This window comes from Ornithorhynchus anatinus, chromosome 4 (assembly GCF_004115215.2).
Source record: "Ornithorhynchus anatinus isolate Pmale09 chromosome 4, mOrnAna1.pri.v4, whole genome shotgun sequence".
Classification (NCBI taxonomy): domain Eukaryota; kingdom Metazoa; phylum Chordata; class Mammalia; order Monotremata; family Ornithorhynchidae; genus Ornithorhynchus; species Ornithorhynchus anatinus.
The window spans coordinates 44763079-44783266 of NC_041731.1; the positions used below are offsets into that span (position 1 = coordinate 44763079).

The 20188-nt window shown below is 42.4% G+C and overlaps 1 protein-coding gene across 2 annotated transcripts in view; it reads right to left on the reverse strand.

Moving 5' to 3' along the window:
* DENND1A (DENN domain containing 1A) overlaps window positions 1-20188 on the reverse strand; it is a 493337-nt gene that overhangs the window by 270974 nt on the left and 202175 nt on the right. For both annotated transcript variants that reach the window (XM_029062896.2, XM_029062894.2), the window contains exons 6-7: window positions 15368-15437; window positions 5783-5863 (exon numbers count right to left, since the gene is read on the reverse strand). In XM_029062896.2, coding sequence (XP_028918729.1) covers window positions 5783-5863; window positions 15368-15437 — 151 coding nt within the window. The remainder of the gene's footprint in view (window positions 1-5782; window positions 5864-15367; window positions 15438-20188) is intronic.

A 20188-nucleotide genomic window follows, 5' to 3' on the forward strand; every position in this document is an offset into this window, starting at 1 on the left:
GTACAACAGAGTAAGTAGATGAGATCCTCAGTCTTAAGGACCTTACAAACCAGTGATGGGGGAGCGACACTAAAATCAATTACAGGTATGGGAAGCAACCAAGAATAAGGAAATGCATATAAGTGTTGTGGCAGTGGAAGGTAGGAAGAGAAGCAGCATGACTGAGCAGAAAGACCATGGGTTTGGGAGTCAGAGGTCATGGGTTCTAATCCCGACTCTGCCACTTGGCAGCTGTGTGACTTTGGGCAAGTTACTTAATTTCTCTTTGCCTCAGTTATCCCATCTGTAAAATAGGGATTAAGACCATGAGCCCCATCTGGGACAATCTGATAACCTTGTATCTCTCCCAGCGCTTAGAACAGTGCTCAGCACATAGTAAATGCTTAACAAATACCATCATCATCATTATTATTATTGAGTACCTAAGTGCTTAGGGGGAATGGACTTAAGTGCATAAGTGACACAGAAGGGAGAGAGAATAGGGTAGGGAGATGAGAAATTCAGAAAGACTGGCCTCATCCACCTAAAGTTCATGCTTGTGCCCTCTAGACTGTAAGCTTGTTGTGAGCAGGGAATGCGTCTGTTGTATTTTTGTATTGTACTCTTCCAAGCACTTAATACAGTGCTCTGAACACAGTAAGCGCTCAGTAAATACGACTTTGTCCTCTCTACTGCCCCACAACATTATTTCTCCATCCTTACTGACTCCCATGCTCATGCTCCCTGCACTGTAGGGGTTAAATTACGAATATGCACCTAAGTGCTGTGGGGTTGAAGGAGGGGTTGAATAAAGGGAACAAATCAGGCTGATGTGGTAGGGAGCGGGAGAAAAGGAAATGAGGGCTTAGTTAGTGAAGGCCTCTTGGAGGAGATATGCATTCAATAAGGCTTTGAAAGTGGGGAGAGAAATTGTCTGTCAGGTATTCATTCATTCAATTCTATTTATTGAGCATTTACTGTGTGCAAAGCACTGTACTAAGTGGTTGAGAGAGTACAATATATGAATAAACAGACACATTCCCTGCCCATAACAAGCTTACAGCCTAGAGGAAAAGGAAGGCATTCCAGCCAGAGGCAAGACGTGGGAAAGAGAGCAGCAGTGAGGTAGACCAGATCAGGATTTAGTGGTATTAGAGGAGTGAAGTGTGCAGGCTGGGTTGTAGTAGGAGAATAACAAGGTAAGGTAGGAAAGGGCAAGGTGATTGAGTGCTTTCAAGTCGACGATAAGAAGTTTGATGCAGAGGTAGGTGGGGCACGACTACACCTCAGTTCTTGAGGCACTGAGTCATTTTGTAGAAAAATGATCCAGGAAGCGGAATGATGTATGGCTTGCAGGAGGCAGGGAGGCCAGCAAGGAGGCTGGTACTGTAATCAAGGTGGGATAGTATAAGTACTTGGATTAAGGTGGCAGCAGTTTGGATGGAGAGGAAAGGGCAGATTTTAGCGATGTTGTGAAGGTCAAACATGATTTAGGGACAGATTGAATATGTGAATAGAATGAGAGAGATGAGTCATGGATAATGCCAAGGTTATGGGCTTGTGGGACAGGAAGGATGGTGGTGCTGTCTACAGTGTGGGAAAATCAGGGGGAGGACAGAGTTTATGTGGGAAAATAGGAGTTCTGTACAATTTAATATCCCCTGATGGGTAATCATTAGAAGTATTTGAGGAAGGGTGAGATGTGCACAGAACAATTTAAAATAAAAAAATGAACCTGGCAGCAGAGAGAAATAAGAACTGAGTGGTGAGGCTGGAGACAGGGAGGTCATCAAGGAGGTCGGATATGACAAGGTACAAGAAGTGGCATGTTCTAGTAGATAGAGCACAGGTCTGAGAGTTTGGAAATCTGGTTTCTAATCCCAGGTCTACCAACTGTCTGCTGTATGGCCTTGTACAAGTCACTTAGCTTCCTTGTGTCTCAGTTTCTTCATTGGTAAAATGGGGATTAAATATCTGTTCTGCCTTCCCCTTAGACTAGGAGCTCCCCTATGAAAGAGGGACTGTGTCCAATTGGATTATCCTCTATCTACTCTAGTATTTGCTATTTGCTTGGCACATAGTAAATGCTTAACAATGCTTAACAAATACTACAATTATTATTAGTAAATTCTTAGACTGGGATAATAGCAGTTTAGATGGAGAGGAAGGTGCAGATTCTGGCAGTGTTTTAGAAATAAAACTTCAGGATTGCATTCTTGCATGAATAAGTGGTATGATGGCGAGAAAAGAGTTAAGGATAATGCCATGATTGCAGGCTTGTGAAATGGGAAAGACAGAAGTGTTGTTAATGGTTATGAAAAAGTAGGGGGTGGGAGGGAGAGATCTGGGTGGGAAGATGAGTTCAGTTTTGGTCATGTTGAGTTTTGTAGGTGAGATATCCAGGTAGAGATGTTCTGAAAGCAGGAAGAGTCTAGGCATCTGGTAGCAGTGTGGAGATGGATGAGTTGCGGGGCTGCCAACAACCTGAGCAGAGCTGTCACTTAAGAGAACTGCTGAATTTGAGACACGCAAAAAGATGCCATTTCTTGGGGAAAAAATACCAACTGTATCATTTTAACCTTGAAGTATCCTATTGCCAGAGCAGGAGCCAGAATGGCTTAGTAAAGTGCTTTGCACACAGTAAGCGCTCAATAAATACGACTGAATGAATGAATGGATGTGCCTTCCATCCTCCTTGAAATGACAGTTCTTTTGATTCCTGTCATGCTCAAGAAAAACAAAAAGTCCTAGAACCCTATCCCTCACTAAATTTCAGATCATCGTTAGTATATACTGAGTGCCTACATTTTGCATAGCATTGCACTAAACTCTTGGGAGAATTCAACAGAATTACAAGACAATCCCTGCCCTCGAGGAGGTTTTTTAATCTAGGGGGACAAACGGGAAATAAAGTAAATTACGGACAGGAAGAAGTAAGAGCAGACACAACAATAAGTACATGAGTGCTACAGGAGCTTATAAAATACTTAAGTGAGAGAAAGTGATGAGAAAGTGCTGGTTTGGGAGTTGGGGAATATAAAGTGAGGAGATTAACATGCAGGAGGACATTACAGATCTTGAGAAAAATGGTGTTTCTGTAAGATATTTTGATTCCACCATTAACTTTGTCATGGGTAGACCCAGCCGCTATGTCTTTAGTTTCAAAGGTAAGAATCTTTTCCAACGAATAAAGTTATTTGGATAGTGAAAGTGAAGAATAGGCCAAGCCTCACTTGCAATAAGTGGTGAACTGTACCTTTCTACCAGTCATGCCCTATTTATTATGTATCATGGCTGAAAGCCCTTCTAGTATGAGAAAGGTGATCCTAGAGGTAGTGTGGAGGTAGTAATCAATCAATCAGTGCTATTTATTGACCGTCAACTTGCTGTGGTGCACTAGGAAGTTCACAGTAAAAAAAAGTGAAAAGCTCCCTGCCTACATGGAACTTACATTCTTAATCAGTTCGGAATCCTAATGCCTAACCAATCACATATTTTACTGAAACTCAAAGTTATCCAGTTTCTTCTGGGCAAGGAAACTTGGTAACAGAGCCTGTCGATCGATGACAAATGCAAGATGTTACCTTTTCTTTGGCTGAATCAAAATGATAAGAATAGAGACTTCTTCAGCTGCAAGGATTACACATATCGGATAGTTTTTTGTCAAAAATAATACCCTTCTCTATTAAGGCAATGCCCAGATCCCCTGAGTTCTAATAACAAACAGAAATGAAAGGAACTGGATGTTTTTTGGCTATGACAACTGGTCAGTTTAAAGAATACTCAATGTGATTTTTTATCTGGTTAACTGTTTTCTCTAATTAAATGATAATGATAATGCTCTGAACAAATAACTCATCTACTGTAATTACTGATTCTAAGGCTAAAGACAAATGGAAATTGATTCTCCCATAGTCAAGGAGTGTGAAGTCAACCAGTTAAAGACCATATTGTATGAGAAGTGGGGAAGGACTCACAGAGAAGACAATGTTCCCTATAGGTGAAAGCCAAACAGTCAACTTTTCAAATACCAACATAAAATCCAAAGTCACACCTAAAGAAATGCTGCAATTAGCTGTAGGAGTTATAAAGCCAAATAAAAAAACAACAGGATAACTTTTCTTAAGGGTTTTTTTTTTTCAAAAGCTTCACATCTAATCAGGTCAGTTTCATCCCCACAGCAACCATTTTATTAAAAGTACAACATGAAATTGGTGCACAAACATAAGACACTAGTCAAGTTCCTATGCAGCTTTTTGACCCCAGTGTTAAATAATGATACATAATCCACAGCAGCCTCGATGAAACTTCAACTTTTGCCCCAATTGGGCAAAGTGAAGACAAACCTCAGTGGTTGACAGCCCTGCAAAGTGGAAGGGTCAGGAACCTAGTCCACCTTTCTGGAGATGCTTATAAATTTAAACATTCTTCGCTCCACTAACACAATAGTCACAATCAAGTACACCCATCAAGTACACCCAGCAGTTGTAAGAGATTAAGAAGGAAAAACACAGATTTTTCATTCTATCAATAGTCCACCATTTATAATTCAGTAAGTATGAAATAGTCCCTTGAAAGTAAAAATTAAATATGAAGGCAGAGTCTTCACAGAGACTAGAAAGAAAAAAAAGTCCTTAAAGAGCCATTGGCTTGTAAATAGCTAAACTAAGGTGCCTAGAGACTCCAAAACAAAGTGGTCCCTAAGCTGTCCTTTGATATCCTTTCTTGCTCCACTACCCATGAAATGTTTGAGGCAAGAGGAGGCCAGAGCATTCCTGGAAATCACTGGCATGAAACAACTGAAATATCCCAATAGATCATCCTGCCTCAGAGATGCCTTGTCCTTTAGGTCAGGCAAGCTTGCCATTCCTTTCCAAGATGGACCCAGGTCATCTCCATTGCCAGCTGGTGACCCAGCCAGGGCCCTCAACTGCTACCTGTCCAGTCATATTACAGATGAGAAGACTGAGGGTAAGCTGCTTGCAGAAACCAACTTAAAATGGGGTGGGGGAGAGAGGAAAATCTGAAATAAAATAGATTTTTCAGCAGCACATCAGTAGTTCCAGTGGAAGGATCAGGCCCACAGATTCAGCACCCTAATGGGAAGATTTTCCAGGTCCCCAAAATGAGATTTTTTTAAATAAGAGAACAGACCTCTTCCCTTCCTTCCCTGTCCCACTTTCATTCCCAATCCCCAGACTAAATTAAACTAACAAAGCAGAGTAACTTGTAGTTGTCCTGCTAAATCAACTGCTTTATAATGCCTTCAAACCTCATTTTACTAAGGAAGAGGGACAGACATGCTGAGTGGCATGAAAATCAGAATCAAGGAACCATTAAAAATAAAGTGTTCTGCCGAGGGCTTGGAACCACCATCCAGAGACTGGATTTTACTTATGACACTTTGCTTCTTTTACAGCTGTGAGCAAAACCGTCCAGTGGAGGATGTTCCAGGACTCTTAACTGCTGCCCTCCTGTTTAAAGGGACTTAATCTCTGGCAGAAAGTCAGGAGGGGAGTGCTGGTATGCAAGACACATGAGAGAGGAGAAGATTTGGGGGAAAATAGAAATCCCTCTCCAACAAAGATTCCAACAGCCATCCCTCCCTTGTTCACATGAGTCATTTCTGGATAAGAAGGTCACCTTGGTAGAAAGACAGAGATTAATCAATGAAGAGGGGAGAAGTGCTCAAACAACAGGGCGTTTTTAACCCCACTTACCCCCTAAAAGAGAAAAACATAAGGAGCTTTTCACTCATATGACAAAACTTTCTCCTTAATTTTTTGTGTTCTGCCTCACTTACCACACTGAGATGAACAGAGTCGCCTGGATCAGGGATGGGAAGTTTATGGAGTGTTTCCAGCAGCTCATTCCTCTGACTCTCCTGAAAGAAAAAAGAGCCTCTTTAACAATAGGAAACAGAGCTGGCAACAAGTCACCCGTGGTGAAGGCCAGAGGCAGAGTCTGCGGGTGTTAGGGAGGTTGGAGCCTTAACACCTGGGAGGGGCAGAGCTCTACTTTCCCAACAAATATGGTCGGTCTGATATTTGCATTTCAAAACACAATAGCAAAATATTCTCCCACCCACATTTTCACTTTTTCACCTCAGTGAAGAATTACCATGCCTGCCTTAGGGCACATCATACACAAAGAGTGCCAAGATCAACCAGAAAGATTAAAATGCCACTTTTTAGAAAGGAGTCCATCTGTCCTCCTGGGATTTCTCTGCAGCAATAGTAATAATAACGATGGTATTTGCTAAGAACTCACAATGTGCCAAGGACTGTACAAATAATAACAATAATTATGGTACTTGATAAGCGCTTACTATGTGCCAGGCCCTGAACTAAGCACTGGGGTAGATACAAGCAAAGGGGATTGGAGGAGTCCCTATCCCACATGGGGCTCACAGTCTTAATTCCTATTTTACAGATGAAGAAACTGAGGCACAGAGAGTTTAAATGATTTTCCCAAGGTCACACAACAGACAAGTGGCAAAGCCAGGATTAAAACCTAAGTTATCTGACTCCTAGCTCAAGCTCTTCCCACGAGGCCACAATCCTTCCCAAGAAAACTCCTCTTTTTTTATATAATCTTTACTGCATATTTATTGAACATTCACAGCAAGAGTGGCACTGGTTGAATAGGAACAAATTCATTGCTGTGTACAATTTCTCCTCCATTTTGAAGAGCTTGGAAGTATAATAGAGCCAGATAGCTTCTGATGGTAAGCAAAGTGGTCTCCTAAGGGTGGCAATGTGGCTTCTAATGCCCACAAGTTGGTTACTGCTTAAGATACACACTATGGTGCACGAACTGGAGACCATCACACCTGTACTGAGCCCAGTCATCCCTTTCAAACACTGTGCATGCAAAGGAGCCATTTTTGGTTTCATTTGTTAGTGATCTTCCCTCACCCTTATTCTACCCACCACCCCTGAAATGAAAGCATCTCTGCTATATGGTTCTTCTCCATTTTTGTATTTGGGTGCCAAACTAAGCACCCAAATTTGGGAAGCAGCATGGCCTAGTGGAAAGAGCACAGGCTTCGGAGTCAGAAGACCTGGGTTCTAATCCTACATCTGCTGCTTACCTGCTGTGTGACCATGGGCAAGTCACTTAACTTCTCTATGACTCAGTTCCCTCATCGGCAAAATGGGGATTTAGTACCTGTTTTCCCCCCTTACTTAGGCTGTAACCTGATTATCTTGCATCTAACAGCACTCTGCTAAGTGCTGGGGTGGATACAGCATATACTTTCCATCGCTATTGCTATTTACTATCATCCTCATTAATTTTATAAAATCCAGGTTGGTGGGAGAGGGGTTAAATGGCACTGGAATGGGGAGGTGAATCATGTGGAAGGCAGGAGTAGGCAGGAGGCTGAGAAAGCCAAGGCCTGGGTGGGTTGGGCTGGGTGAGCAGCCAATGGTAAGCACAGGGTAGTGCAGAGTAGGAGGAGCCTCACCTCAACCTCGATGCAGTGGGGTGGGCAGAGGATGGCAGTGAGCCGTGGTCAAGCACCAGGAGCCAGAGCCCAGCCTTAACCCCAGCTCTGGGAGCCGGCAGAGATACCTTCCCTAATCTGTCCATCTGGCTGTGTCCTGAGGATCCAGATTCAGAGCACACGGGAGCCTGAAGCTACTACCCTGCTCACGGGAGTCCTGAAGCTGGTGCAGGGAATGCCAAAGGGACTCAGCCCTGCTCTCTATGGGCCTGGGCAACCAGAACTGACCTCCTTCATGGGCTGAGTCCAGGGTTGGGGTCACAGAGGACAACAGCGAGGAAGGGAGCATAGCGCTTACTTCACTGCCAATTTACAGCTCTCAGAGCCATATCCCACTCCTAACATCCTTTCTGCTGAAGAACCATGTCCCTGCAGGTATTTGTATGTGCCATGGGATTGCAGTCCCCTCTCCCACCCCTCTAATGGTTGGCGGCAGGCAGGCGGGCAGGGTGCAATTACGTGGGGCCACCTCCACCAGCTGTAAGACACTCAGTCCTGAATACCTCTGCCTGCTACCAGCCCCAGGTTAGTGGGGTGTGTCAGGCTAAAGCCACAGCGGCAGCATCAGGACACTGAAGTACATAGCTCCACTAATGCCCCTCCTGCTGCCTGCTGAGAAATAAAGTCTCAGCAAATGTTTATCTATTATTGATTTACACTGCTGCACGATTGTCAATTTCCCTCTCAACCTACTAAGAGGGAAAGTGTAATGGTGCGGGGTGGGGGGTCTGCAGATAGAGCCAGCAAGACCACTGAGTGAAGCCGGTAATAGGGCAGTGCCTGGGCCCACGAGGTCCAGGTGGGCACTCCCCAGAGTCCCAGGCGTGGCCAGGGCTGCAAGGAGCAGGAACTGGAAGGATTCATCCTTGCTGATGGTGGATGGGGGAAGTGCAGGCATTGCTCAGTCCCAGTGGCCGAGTGGCTGTGGCTACCAACTGTGTTTTTTCTGGGAGTGGGGGGCTGGAGTCCCTTAATCATGAGCCCACACCTAGACAACTGGTATGTGTGGCGATGGTGGTGCTAGGAAGTGGGGTTGCTCCGCACTGGAGTTGGGTGAGGAGAGGAATAGGGTGCCAATCCAACTTCCCAGCACCACCACTGAGGCATCCTGTGGAGTACTGTCAACTGCTCCCTGTCCCCCTGGGCCTGGCACCTGACCTATTGCAACTTCTCGGGGCTCAACACGTGCTCAGATGCTGCCTACGACCAGAGCTAATGGATCAAGAGTGTGCCTCCTATTTAATGAACAAGAGGTACAATAGGATGATAATACACTGTCTCTCCAACTGCGCCCACACCCATCTCTTTGAACCTTATAAAACACTTGCCCCCTCCTTTCTCCCCTCCCTGCCCGCCATCTTCAACAGTTCACTCTCCATTGGCTTCTTCCCCACTACTTTCAAACATGTCCATGCCTTCCCTATTTTAAAAAAAACCCCTCTCTTGACCCCAAGGTTCCCTCCAGTTATCACCCCATCTCCCTCCTACCTTTGTCTCCAAACCCCTTCAGCAATTTTATATATCCTTTGCCTCCACTTCCTCTCCTCATTCTCTCCTTGACTAGCCCCCCTCACCCCAACCTCCGAATCTGGCTTCTGCTCCCTTTACTCCACTGAAACTGCCCTCTCAAAGGTCACCAATGATCTCCTTTTTGAAAAGTCCAGAAGCCTCTACTCCATCCTAATCCTCCTTGACCACTCAGCTCCCTTCGACATTGCTGACCATCCCCTTCTCCTGGAAACATTATCCATCCTTTGTTTCACTGACACTATCCTCTATTGGTTCTCCTCTTATCTCTCTAGCCATTCATTCTCAGTCTCTTTTGTGGGTTCCTCCTCTGCCTCCCACCCTTTAGCTGAGGATGTCCCTCAAGTTTCAATGCTGGGTCCCCTTCCATTCTCCACCTACACCCAATCTCCTCTTAGAGGCATTCCCTGACTAAGTTCTCATTTCCCCTTCTCCCATTCCTTTCTGTGATAAAAACTGAGAATATAATATCTCTGGCCTCTAAAAAATGAAGGCTTCCTGTCTGGAAGACTTGAAGGCGGAAGGAGTATGAAGTATAGGGGAAGTATATGGGATTAGAAGTCAAAAGACCTAGATTCTCATTCCAAATCTGGCACTAGCATACTGTGTGACCTTGGGCAAATTACCCAACTTTTCTGGTCCCCAGTTTTCTCATCCAGAAAATACACATAAAAATGGACTGTGAGCCTCTTGTGAGATTGAGTCTAATCACATAACCTTATATCTATTACAGTGTTTAGCACCCAGGTAGTACTTAATATTTGCTATAATTTTTCATCACTATAATTATAAGGATGCCTAATGAATGCTGAAGTACAGTTCACCCAACATAGTCAATCTTAACAAAGCAAATATCAATCAATAGTGTTTACTGAGTCTCTACTGTGTGCAGACCACTGTATTAAGGACTTGGGAAAGTACAATTAGAATGAGTATATATGATCCCTGCTCTTAAAGAGTTTACTATCTAGCAAACATTAAAATATACTATAGAGAGGAGGAAGAAATTGAGCATAAATATATGTATTTAAGTGCTTTGGAGCTATGAGGACATAAGTGCTTGGACGTGCAGAAGTGCTGAAGGAACAGTTGGGGAATATAAAATGGGGAGATTAGGAATTAATCAGGGAAGACCTCTTGGAGAATATGTGGTAACAAAAGGCCTTTGAAAATGGGGCAAAAAGTAGTCTATAGGAAGTGAAGGAGAAAGGAATTCTTGGGAGGGAAGAGGGTGTGAGAGAACTGGCCTGGTGAGTAGGTTATCTTGAGAGGAATGAATTGCCTGAACTGCAGTTTAGTGGGAGGAGAGAGTAGAAAAGTAGAAGGGAGAGAGATGATTTTAGTACCTTAAAGCTGGTGGTCAGGAGCTTTGATCCGATATGGAGAGAAATGGGGAGAAGTGGCACAATGGAGATTTAGAAAAACTATCCAGGCATCAGAGTGAAATATACACTGGAGAGGGGAGAGCCCGGAGGCAGGGAGACCAGCAAAGATGCTGATGTAGTTGCCGAGCTGGGAAGGGCAAAATTGAGATGTGCAGTGGCAGGCCTAGAGTATGCTGGCTTTTTTAAGCCTCACTGTATCAATTAAATAGATGATGGCAACTCTCCAATTGACCTGGAAGGTTTTTAAATGAAGCGAACTGAAGAGGAAGGAAACCAACCGCCTAGAAGCAAGTGAACTCCAGGATCCCAAATTAAGAGAAGTATGATACAACATTTAGAATCAGAGAATCTTAGCATTGAAAAGGAGCTCAGTGATCACCTGGTCCAGCCCACTATCTCCAATTTACTTAATGTGTTAAATTAATCCAGGTTAGAAGGAAAAGTGTTCATTTCCTTAAAGATATCCAGGAACACACATGCCACAGCTTTCTTCATTTATCTATTCCAATGCTTTTATCATCTTAATAACGAAGTAATTTTGACAAACCATAATCCCGGCTGCATAATTTAAGTCTGTTTCTTCTTGTTTAAATCTCAGAGGTTATGGAGAACAGCTGGTCTGCACCCTCCCCACAAAAGCCTTTCACATACACCTAGTTTTGGTATAACACATGTTTTCACTACATAATTTAGATATGATACAATGGTAGAATTAGGGAATGTTCCATCCGCAACGTGATTCTGTACAGGGTGAATATAACGTGATCAACAAGTCGGCACAAGTAGATTTGGTTGACGAAGAAATATCTGCGCAGGCAAGTAGCATCACCAAAGCCTGTTGCTGCTAGCTTCCTAGCTTCTGTCTCAGCCTTAAAGTACTGTAACATACAAGACTATGGCTCTGTGTTTTTACCAGTTTACTGTACTTAACAGAGTAAAGTACACTAAGTTGTAAACTGCTCTGCTTGCGATAGACATTAGAATACAGGAATTTATATTGAAAATGTCTTTCAAGGTGGTATTTACAAACCAGGCCCTAACCTATCAATTCCCATTGAACTAATGATTACTGTAAGATGATTTTCCCCATTCTACAGGAACACAATCCCCACATTAAAAGAGAACTCCCTGTACTTGGGAACATGGCTCACTTCCCTTTTCTTTCCTTGTCCCCTTGTTTCACAAGTCACCCTTCCCTATGAAACACATCATTAGTTTTGAGAAGAAAATCCTCATGACTAAGTGTCTTGCATATGAAAATAAGAAGCTGAGGAGGTTTAAGACAATATCCACCAAAAAATATTAAACTTAGGAGGTGCCATGATATCACCCACCAAGGGGAAAATAATTTCCTTTCCAAGATTTAATAGCTCCAAAGCTTTAGATCACTTTACTATGTGATACCAGTTATAATGGGAAGCAACATGGCCTAGTGAAAAGAGCACAGGCCTAGGAGACAGAGGATTTGGGTTCTAATCCCAGCTCCACCACTTGTTTGCTGTATGACCTTGGTCAAGTCACTTACCTTCTCTATGCCTCAGTTACCTCTTCTGTAAAATGAAGATTAAGACTGTGAGCCCTGTGTGGGACATAGACTGTGTCATTCATTCATTCACTCATTCGATAGTATTTATTGAGCGCTTACTATGTGCAGAGCACTGTACTAAGTGCTTGGAATATACAATTCGGCAACAGATAGAGACAATCCCTGCCCATTGATGGGTTTACAGTCTAATCAGGGGAGACAGATGGACAAAAACAAGACAACTTAATAGCAATAAACAGAATCAAGGGGATGTACACCTCATTAACAAAATAAATAGGGTAATAAAAATATATACAAATGAGCACAGTGCTGAGGGGAGGGGAAAGGAGAGGGGGAGGAGCAGAGGGAAAGGGGGGGAACAGGGGCTTAGCTGAGGGGAAATGAATTGGGGGCAGAGAGGCAGCAGAGGGAGCAGAGGGAGAAGGGGAAGCTCAGTCTGGGAAGGCCTCTTGGAGGAGGTGAGCTCTCAGTAGGGCTTTGAAGAGGGGAAGAGAGTTAGTTTGGCGGAGGTGAGGAGGGAGGGCATTCCAGGACAGCGGGAGGACGTGGGCCAGGGTCAACTGCAGGATAGGCTAGAACGGAGGATGGTGAGGAGGTTAGCGGCAGAGGAGCGAAGCGTGCAGGGTGGGCAGTAGAAAGAGAGAGGACAGGAGGAGAGGTAGGAGGGGGCAAGGTGTCCAACCTTATTAGCTTGTATATACCCCAGTGCTTAGTACAGTGCTTGGGACATTGTAGGCGCTTAAACACCAAAAAAAACCCTGATATTACTACCTCAAAATTTTTGATGATGCTCGGGGAGGGCTTGTTGTATTGAAAAAGTTTCCTCGTGGATCAGAAGAATTATTTTCCAGACTCTATTTTCCAGAACCCTTGTTGCATCCTAAAGCATGGTGTCATAGAAAAGGTAGATCAAGTCTGGACCTCTCATTTAGCTTTCTTTTACTCTGATGGTGATGGGAAAAGGGTCAGGCAGGCATACATTTAAGAAAACATGCAGATGATTACCAGTCACTTGGTGGAGTCAGTACAATCCTACAGACTAACAAAGGATTGAAGAAAACATGCTTAAAGAAGCCCTAAGTACAACCACAGATTTTTTGCTAAAAACAGAACGTAATGCTGTCCCTGAATAAATCTAGTTCTCTTATGACATATGAGTTCTGCATTCTTGCAGAACTCTACCTTGAAGAAAACCTATGCAGTACTCACCCTATTCAGTTAATAATTGTGATATTTGCTAAACACTTACTCTGTGAGAAGCACTGTTCTAAGCGCTGGGGTAGATACAAAGTAATCAGGTTGGACACAGTGCCTATGCCGTTTGGGGCTCACAGTCTTAATTACCATTTTAGAAATGAAATAGATAACTGAGGCACAGAGAAGCGAAGTGACTTGCCCAAGGTTACACAGCAGATATGTGGCCGAGCAGGATTAGAACCCACACCCTCTGACTCCCAAGCCCATGCTCTTTCCATTAAATCATGTGGCTTCCCTTTCCTTGCAGGCACACAACTTTACCTTCTTGTATTGTGTTGTCTTATATTCACACAAATGTGTTGGGGAAACATTCCCTAATTCTGAGGCCAGGATTCACCCAAAGTGCGTAATGGAAATACGTGTTTTAGCAGAACTGTGTGTACTGCTTCCTATACAATATGCTATCACATGAAGCATGAACAGACATGGAAGTAGAGAATGAAAGAAAAAAAGCCAGCATAGCTCCTGGGATATTGACAGCAGTCTGTTGATAATGAGCATCCAGCCTCACACCACTGTATGCTGTAATGATGGCTGATCGTTGATTTGGCCCTCAGACCTTGTTCTGAAATGGAAGAACCATCCCACATTACCTATTTACCATGTTCGACATCATATTGCGGGATGCAGTTACTAAAACGAGCTCACCAGAGCCAACACAACACTCACACAGTTTCACCAGTAGGAAGGGATGGTAGCAGAATACCCAATTAGCTACTGTATGGCCAATCAATCAACAGTATTTATTGAGCATCTACTTTGGGCAGAACCCTGTACTAAGTGCTTGGTAGAGTACAACAGTGCTAGCAGCATGATCTCCATCATCAAGTAGCTTATAAGCCAGGTGAAGTCAGGCACAAAATTAATTTCCAGACCGGAGGACAAAGGAAAAGTGGATAAATATACAAGCTGGGGCATAAATAATAGGCTTATACAGGGTATATATAGTTTGAACAGAAATCATATTGTTGTGAGCAAACAAAACAAAGTTGGTGTAGAAGTGCTGAGGTTGCAGTGATATTATCTAGGGAGAAAAAAGGTTGATCAGGGCAGGCTTCCTTGAGGAGAGTTCAGAAAGGCTTTGAAAACAATCCTGACAGGTCTGAAAGGGAAAAGAGTTCCAGGCTGGGGGAAGAGCATGAGCAAAAGGAGAAATGAGAAAGACGTAAGAATGGGAAAGCGATTACAATAGCTTGAGCAGAAAGAAGAGAGCACACTGGTTATAAAAGAGAAAAAACACTGCAATAAGTAATAGGGACAGAGTTGATAAAGTGCCATGAAGCCAAAATTCAGGAGTTTCTAACTGATGTAGAGTGGGATAAAATTGAAAAGAGGTACACACCATCAGGGTGGGAAAAAATGTATTATTCAAAAGCATAAGGAAGCCTTGACACAAACAATATTACATAGCAGTGGACTGCTGAGAGGCCACAGAAATTAGTAGACCAGCCTGGCAGATAGTGGTAAGGAAAGAGGTTTACTGTGTTTAAGTTGAGGCTTTCCAGAGGTTAGGACACAAAGAAGCAGTTACAAAAATTATAGGAGCCAACACATCAGCATAATAAAAGACATTTTTTTGGAGCACAAAAAGTGAGAGAGAACAATGGTCATGCATCTTTTCTTCATGTGTATGTGTGTATGCATATATGGATACATATATGCATATATATCTATATATATGGACAGAACCTTACTATTAGCAGCAACATCTTTGAAAAAACGCATTACGTACACACACATATCCTTGAATTATACGTTATAAATGACATATTAATGTCTCTCTCCCCCTCAAGATTCTAAGTGCATCGTTGGCAAGGAACATGTCTACCAACTCTGTTACACTGTACTCTCCCAAGTGCTTAGTAAAGTGCTCTGCACATAGTAAACACTCAAATACCATGATGACATATGTGTTTGTGTATATATATATGCACAAAGTATGTATATATACACAAACACCCATACACATACACACACACACACACACACATACACATTCTCCCCGCCCCAAACCCTTGCAAAAGGCCCATCTCCAAAGCATATATAACAGATTCAGGCAGCACAGTTCCAATAAGAGATAAACGGAAATATTAAATTTGGGGAAAAGTATCATAGGAATTTAAATTTTCCCTTAAATAGTAAAAAAAAAAAAATCAAATGAAGTACCTGTCCTTTTGCTGTGTAATCTGCCAAGATGTTGAGTAGTTTATAAAAAACTTCAAACCAGGGTAGATAACTAAAAAAGAAAAAAGAAAAACATTAAGTATAATTTATCTAGAGCATAAAACTAAAACCATGAAGTAATTCAATGCCAGTTCACTTCAGTTTTTAGATTTGTTCTTAAAAGTCTTACACACTACTAGAAGTACTGTGTGGGGAAATGCTAATTATTTCTGGGCTCTTCAAAAATGTTCCCACCTAAGAAGGAAGGCTGAATAGGCATGGCTGTGACAGCTTTATGGAAAATTAAATGGAATGTGAATGAAATAATCACCTGCCCAGCAACCAGAAAATGTACAGTACATCAGTATTTCAAACTGAAGAACCATGAACTACAACTGAATTTCAAGATTCTTCACCAAAACTGCAAATCCACCACACATCCCACTAAATTAACCTAAGAAACTCTTAATTCTGCAAATACCACTACATCCCCACATTGTGGGAAAATACTGTCATTTTTTTTGCTTTCTGGTGATGGCCTCAGGAAGTTTGGAACAGAGCAGATGCATCCCACCCTAATTTCTGTTTTCAGTTCTCTCGGGGAACACAAATGTAACTGGAGAAAAGCTCAGTTATTTGAAACAATACAACTCAAAAGCATACAGAGTTTTAAATGGCCACAAGGTGAGGAAAAATGTCCTGAAGAATACAGCGTATGCGTGATGCTCTAGGACTGGCCACTCTGGGATAATCACCAGTCTTTGCCACAAAAACAAAATTTATTTATCACCACTACCACTGATCGTCATTACCTGTCCTTGAAACTGTGGTTAGGCTAGCAATCTTACTGCCCCTTAGCCTTCATGCTAAACTACTTCAGCATTGCCTTCTAGGGCTATTTCCACTGAATGCACAAAAAGACAACTGAGACATATCTGTACCCTGGACATTTCGATGGATACTTCGCTACCTTGCATCTGGGATGCTCTTTATTTTTTACTTTAGTCCCTCCATTCTAATCAAAAATCACTGCAGAAAATATCCCCTGAGCAGGGTGAATAGGCAAACTAGAAGTATGACACATCAAGTCATTACTTTCTTTATCACAGATGTCTTGGGAAGCTAACAGCCTATATTATTGATAAAGTTGGATAAGATTTAAAGCTTTTACACCACGCAGCTACAACCTGCCAACTCTAAAGTAATCACTGCCCCCATGGTTACTAACTGTACAGCTTGTAGTAATAAATGAAGTGAGATACAATATACTGGCAGATAAAGTGAACAGCACTCCATCGTTAACATTTGTTTGAAGCCAGTATACGCTACTGTAAAATTTAAGTAGCTTATCAAAATATACTGATAAGCAACTTAACTTTTCACATTATGTGGCAGCATTATCACTTCTCTTAATATGTTTCAATCAACTTTGGCAGCTGCATATTGGCTATTATAGAGTAAATGACGATTACCACTTTAAACAGCATTTAGTTTGGCAGACCAATGTAAACATTCAAGAGGGATTAGGCCGCAGATAAGTTTCTCCCTTCCCAGTTCCATTAAATAAACCTCAGCAGAGTTAAAAGCCTTTATAATGGTAGCAAGAAATCCTCTCAGAATAAGGAAGATTAGAGGAGACTTAATACACATGTGCCACCACGGATCAGAAAATATTTTTCTAAGGAAAATGTCATCAACCACGTTTATGGTTTTAAACAAAAAACAACTGTAACAGAGATTTCTTAAAGGAAAAATGGACCTCTTTCATGGAAGATATGTTCTTAAAATTTGTGATTCTCAACTGAGTGGCAGTAAATTAGAACATAACCCTGAATTGCTTCATGAAATAATTTGATAGCCAGCCAATCTCTCTCAGTGATGACTGGTGAAAATTCAGCAGTTCTAATGTGCAATCCCCATTTGCTGAAACCACCCTGTGGATATTTTATATCTGACCTCATTCGGTCAATTCATTCTGATACACTGTGAACAATCCGCCACGTAAGTTTCCAATTTCCTTCTTCGAGGACTGGCTAACACTTCACTTTTTTGTTAGGGTCATTTTCTTTCTCCCTTCTGTCCGGCCCAGCTCCAGTTCTGCACATTCATGTGCACTGACTGATGCATATCTAGTGATGGCAGTGTTGAGATTTCAAAATCAAAGTCAGGCTCTCAGCCTCTTCAAAGAGCCACTGTTTTCCCCTGTTGAGAGGCCAGGCAGGGTTCACAGCTGAACCTTATCTTGCTTCAGAGCCAACAGTTTCCTGTATTGCTTCATTAGATCAGAAGGGGCCAACTCTGTGGGTTTTACTCAGTTGCAGGTGATCACACTGAGACCCCCACTCCATTTTAAGTCTGTCCGTCATCAGCTAGTAAACAGGGCTTCCCCATCTACAGAAGTGAAAAAATCAACACATACTCATCAGCTTCTTCCCTTTCGAGGCATTTAGGAAAGGCTCACTGGGGCTTTCTCAATTCCTTGAATCATGTCCTCACTACTGCTTTCCTTTTTCATCACCCTTATCGGATGGGCAGAGTCACCTTGTATTGCCTGTTGTGGCCATCAAAACTGTTCTGTCCTTACATGCAATGGCTCCCAACCAACTTTTGGAAGTCTAATTTTGCATCCATGTTTCGTGTTCTATCCTTACATGCCAGCTCTTGACCAACTTTTGGAAGTCATTTAGCACCCCATTTCCTTAAAAAAAGAAGGAAGGCTTTTCTTGTCTAGCTAAAAAAATACATTTTGGATGATATTAGCACCAAATTTTGGATCTATATGTTCTTGGGCGGATGTGACAAAGGAAAGGATGAAAGAGGCAACCAAGGAACCAGACTAGTTCAGACTAGACATGTCTACTTGGGTTAAAGTGATTGGAACTGCCATTTTAATGGTAAAAACTAAGTGCAGCAATAAACTTGGCTATTCATTACAATAAAAGTACAACCCAAAACTCTGACAGTATCCAAGGAGAGCATTAATTATTATTATTAAAATTTCCTGAGTTGCTTCTCCATGCTCAGTTTATCTGGGCTGAGAGGCAGTGTGGTCTAGTGGACAGAGCAATGGGCCCAGGATCTGTAGGATCTGGGTTCTGCTCCTGACTCCACCACCTGTCGGCTGTGTGACCTTGGGCAAATTACTTGACTTCTCTGTGCCTCAGTTACCTCATCTGTGACTGTGAGCCCCTCGTGGGATACGGACTGTGCCCAACCTTATTAGCTAGTACCTGCTCCAGCACTTTGTACAGTGCCTGGCACATAATAAGCTCTTAACAAATACCATAAAAAAGGGTTCTAAGCACTGGATTTTCAAGTCTGTGTCCATACTATAAGGATTCAATGTTCATAAGCCTCACCTATCTGCCCTCATTCTAAGGACCATCATTCTATTTCTATAGAGAAGCAGCATGGCTCAGTGGAAAGAGCACGGGCTTTGGAGTCAGAGGTCATGGGTTCGAATCCCAGCTCGGCCACTTGTCAGCTGTGTGACTGTGGGCAAGTCACTTAACTTCTCTGTGCCTCAGTTACCTCATCTGTAAAATGGGGATTAAGACTGTGAGCCCCACGTGGGACAACCTGATTCCCCTGTGTCTACCCCAGCGCTTAGAACAGTGCTCGGCACATAGTAAGCGCTTAACAAATACCAACATTATTATTATTATTATTTGGGGCAACTAGTCTGAAGCTTAGAGTATCATTATTATTCTATATTGGGTTTTCCAAGACCCTGTGTGGCACAGGTGTGTCTCTGAAGTGAGAAAAAGGTTGGACTACATGCCTCTTTATGCACCTGGTCTCCACCTTAACTAACCAGTTTTGTCATGCCCAAAGGGCAAGACTCCATCATCTACTCCTGAATTTGGTATCCTTTAAAACGACCAATTGGATAGCATTTGGAATTTAAGAAACTTTCCCATTTTCAATAAGTTTGATAATCAGTTCTTTTTTCTATGCAGTTTCCAATTCAGCCTGAATTATCATCTCCATTTCTCACAAAGAAGTTGGCCCATAGAGGTTAGATCATTTATTAAATTAAAAAGTCTCCACAGCAATCATTGCTAACATTGCACAGCCCTGAATCAGAATGGGATGTCCCTCTGCTTCTTTAGCTAAAGACCAAGACATCCTTTCCCCGGTGGGAAGGAGACCTATGTGCTCATTAAAATTCACAGGAGGGGAGGAGGCTGTGTGCATGTGTGTGTTTGTGAGGGGGAGGGAGTGGAAGGGAGTTGAGTATGCACAGTAATGAAAATACCATCAGAAAGCAAGATCACACCCAGAAGTTACAGTATGCTACTCTGACAATGTGGTGTTACTGATCTCAGACAAATCTCTAATTAACACCAACCAATATTTCTTATTATGCAGATAAACAAATTATGAGTCCCAGTGAGAAATGGAAAATATATTAACTATGAATAAATAACTACAAAATACTCATAAACATTTGGATTTTCATTGCTTTGCAAAGACTAAAGCACATTCAGCTTTTATTTTTGGAAGCAAGCCTCCTCCTATTCCCTCAATGACTATTCAACAACTGCTCCCTATAAATTGTAAGTTACTTGTTTTCCTTTTTTATCTAAAATTCTCACTGTGATCGAGGAAGATTGCTCAGTACGAAAGCATGAAGGCACTTTTCCATTACCAGTGTTGAAGTGTTGGGAACATAGCATCTTTGTGGTAATACACCTCCCCAGATAATTTAGAGTGATTTCTCTGATATTTTCCAAGCAGCCTGGAGAGCATGACCACAGGTCTTACATAAAGTTGCTAAGACTGTGCAATGCTACCTACATATACATTTACAAACATGCACAT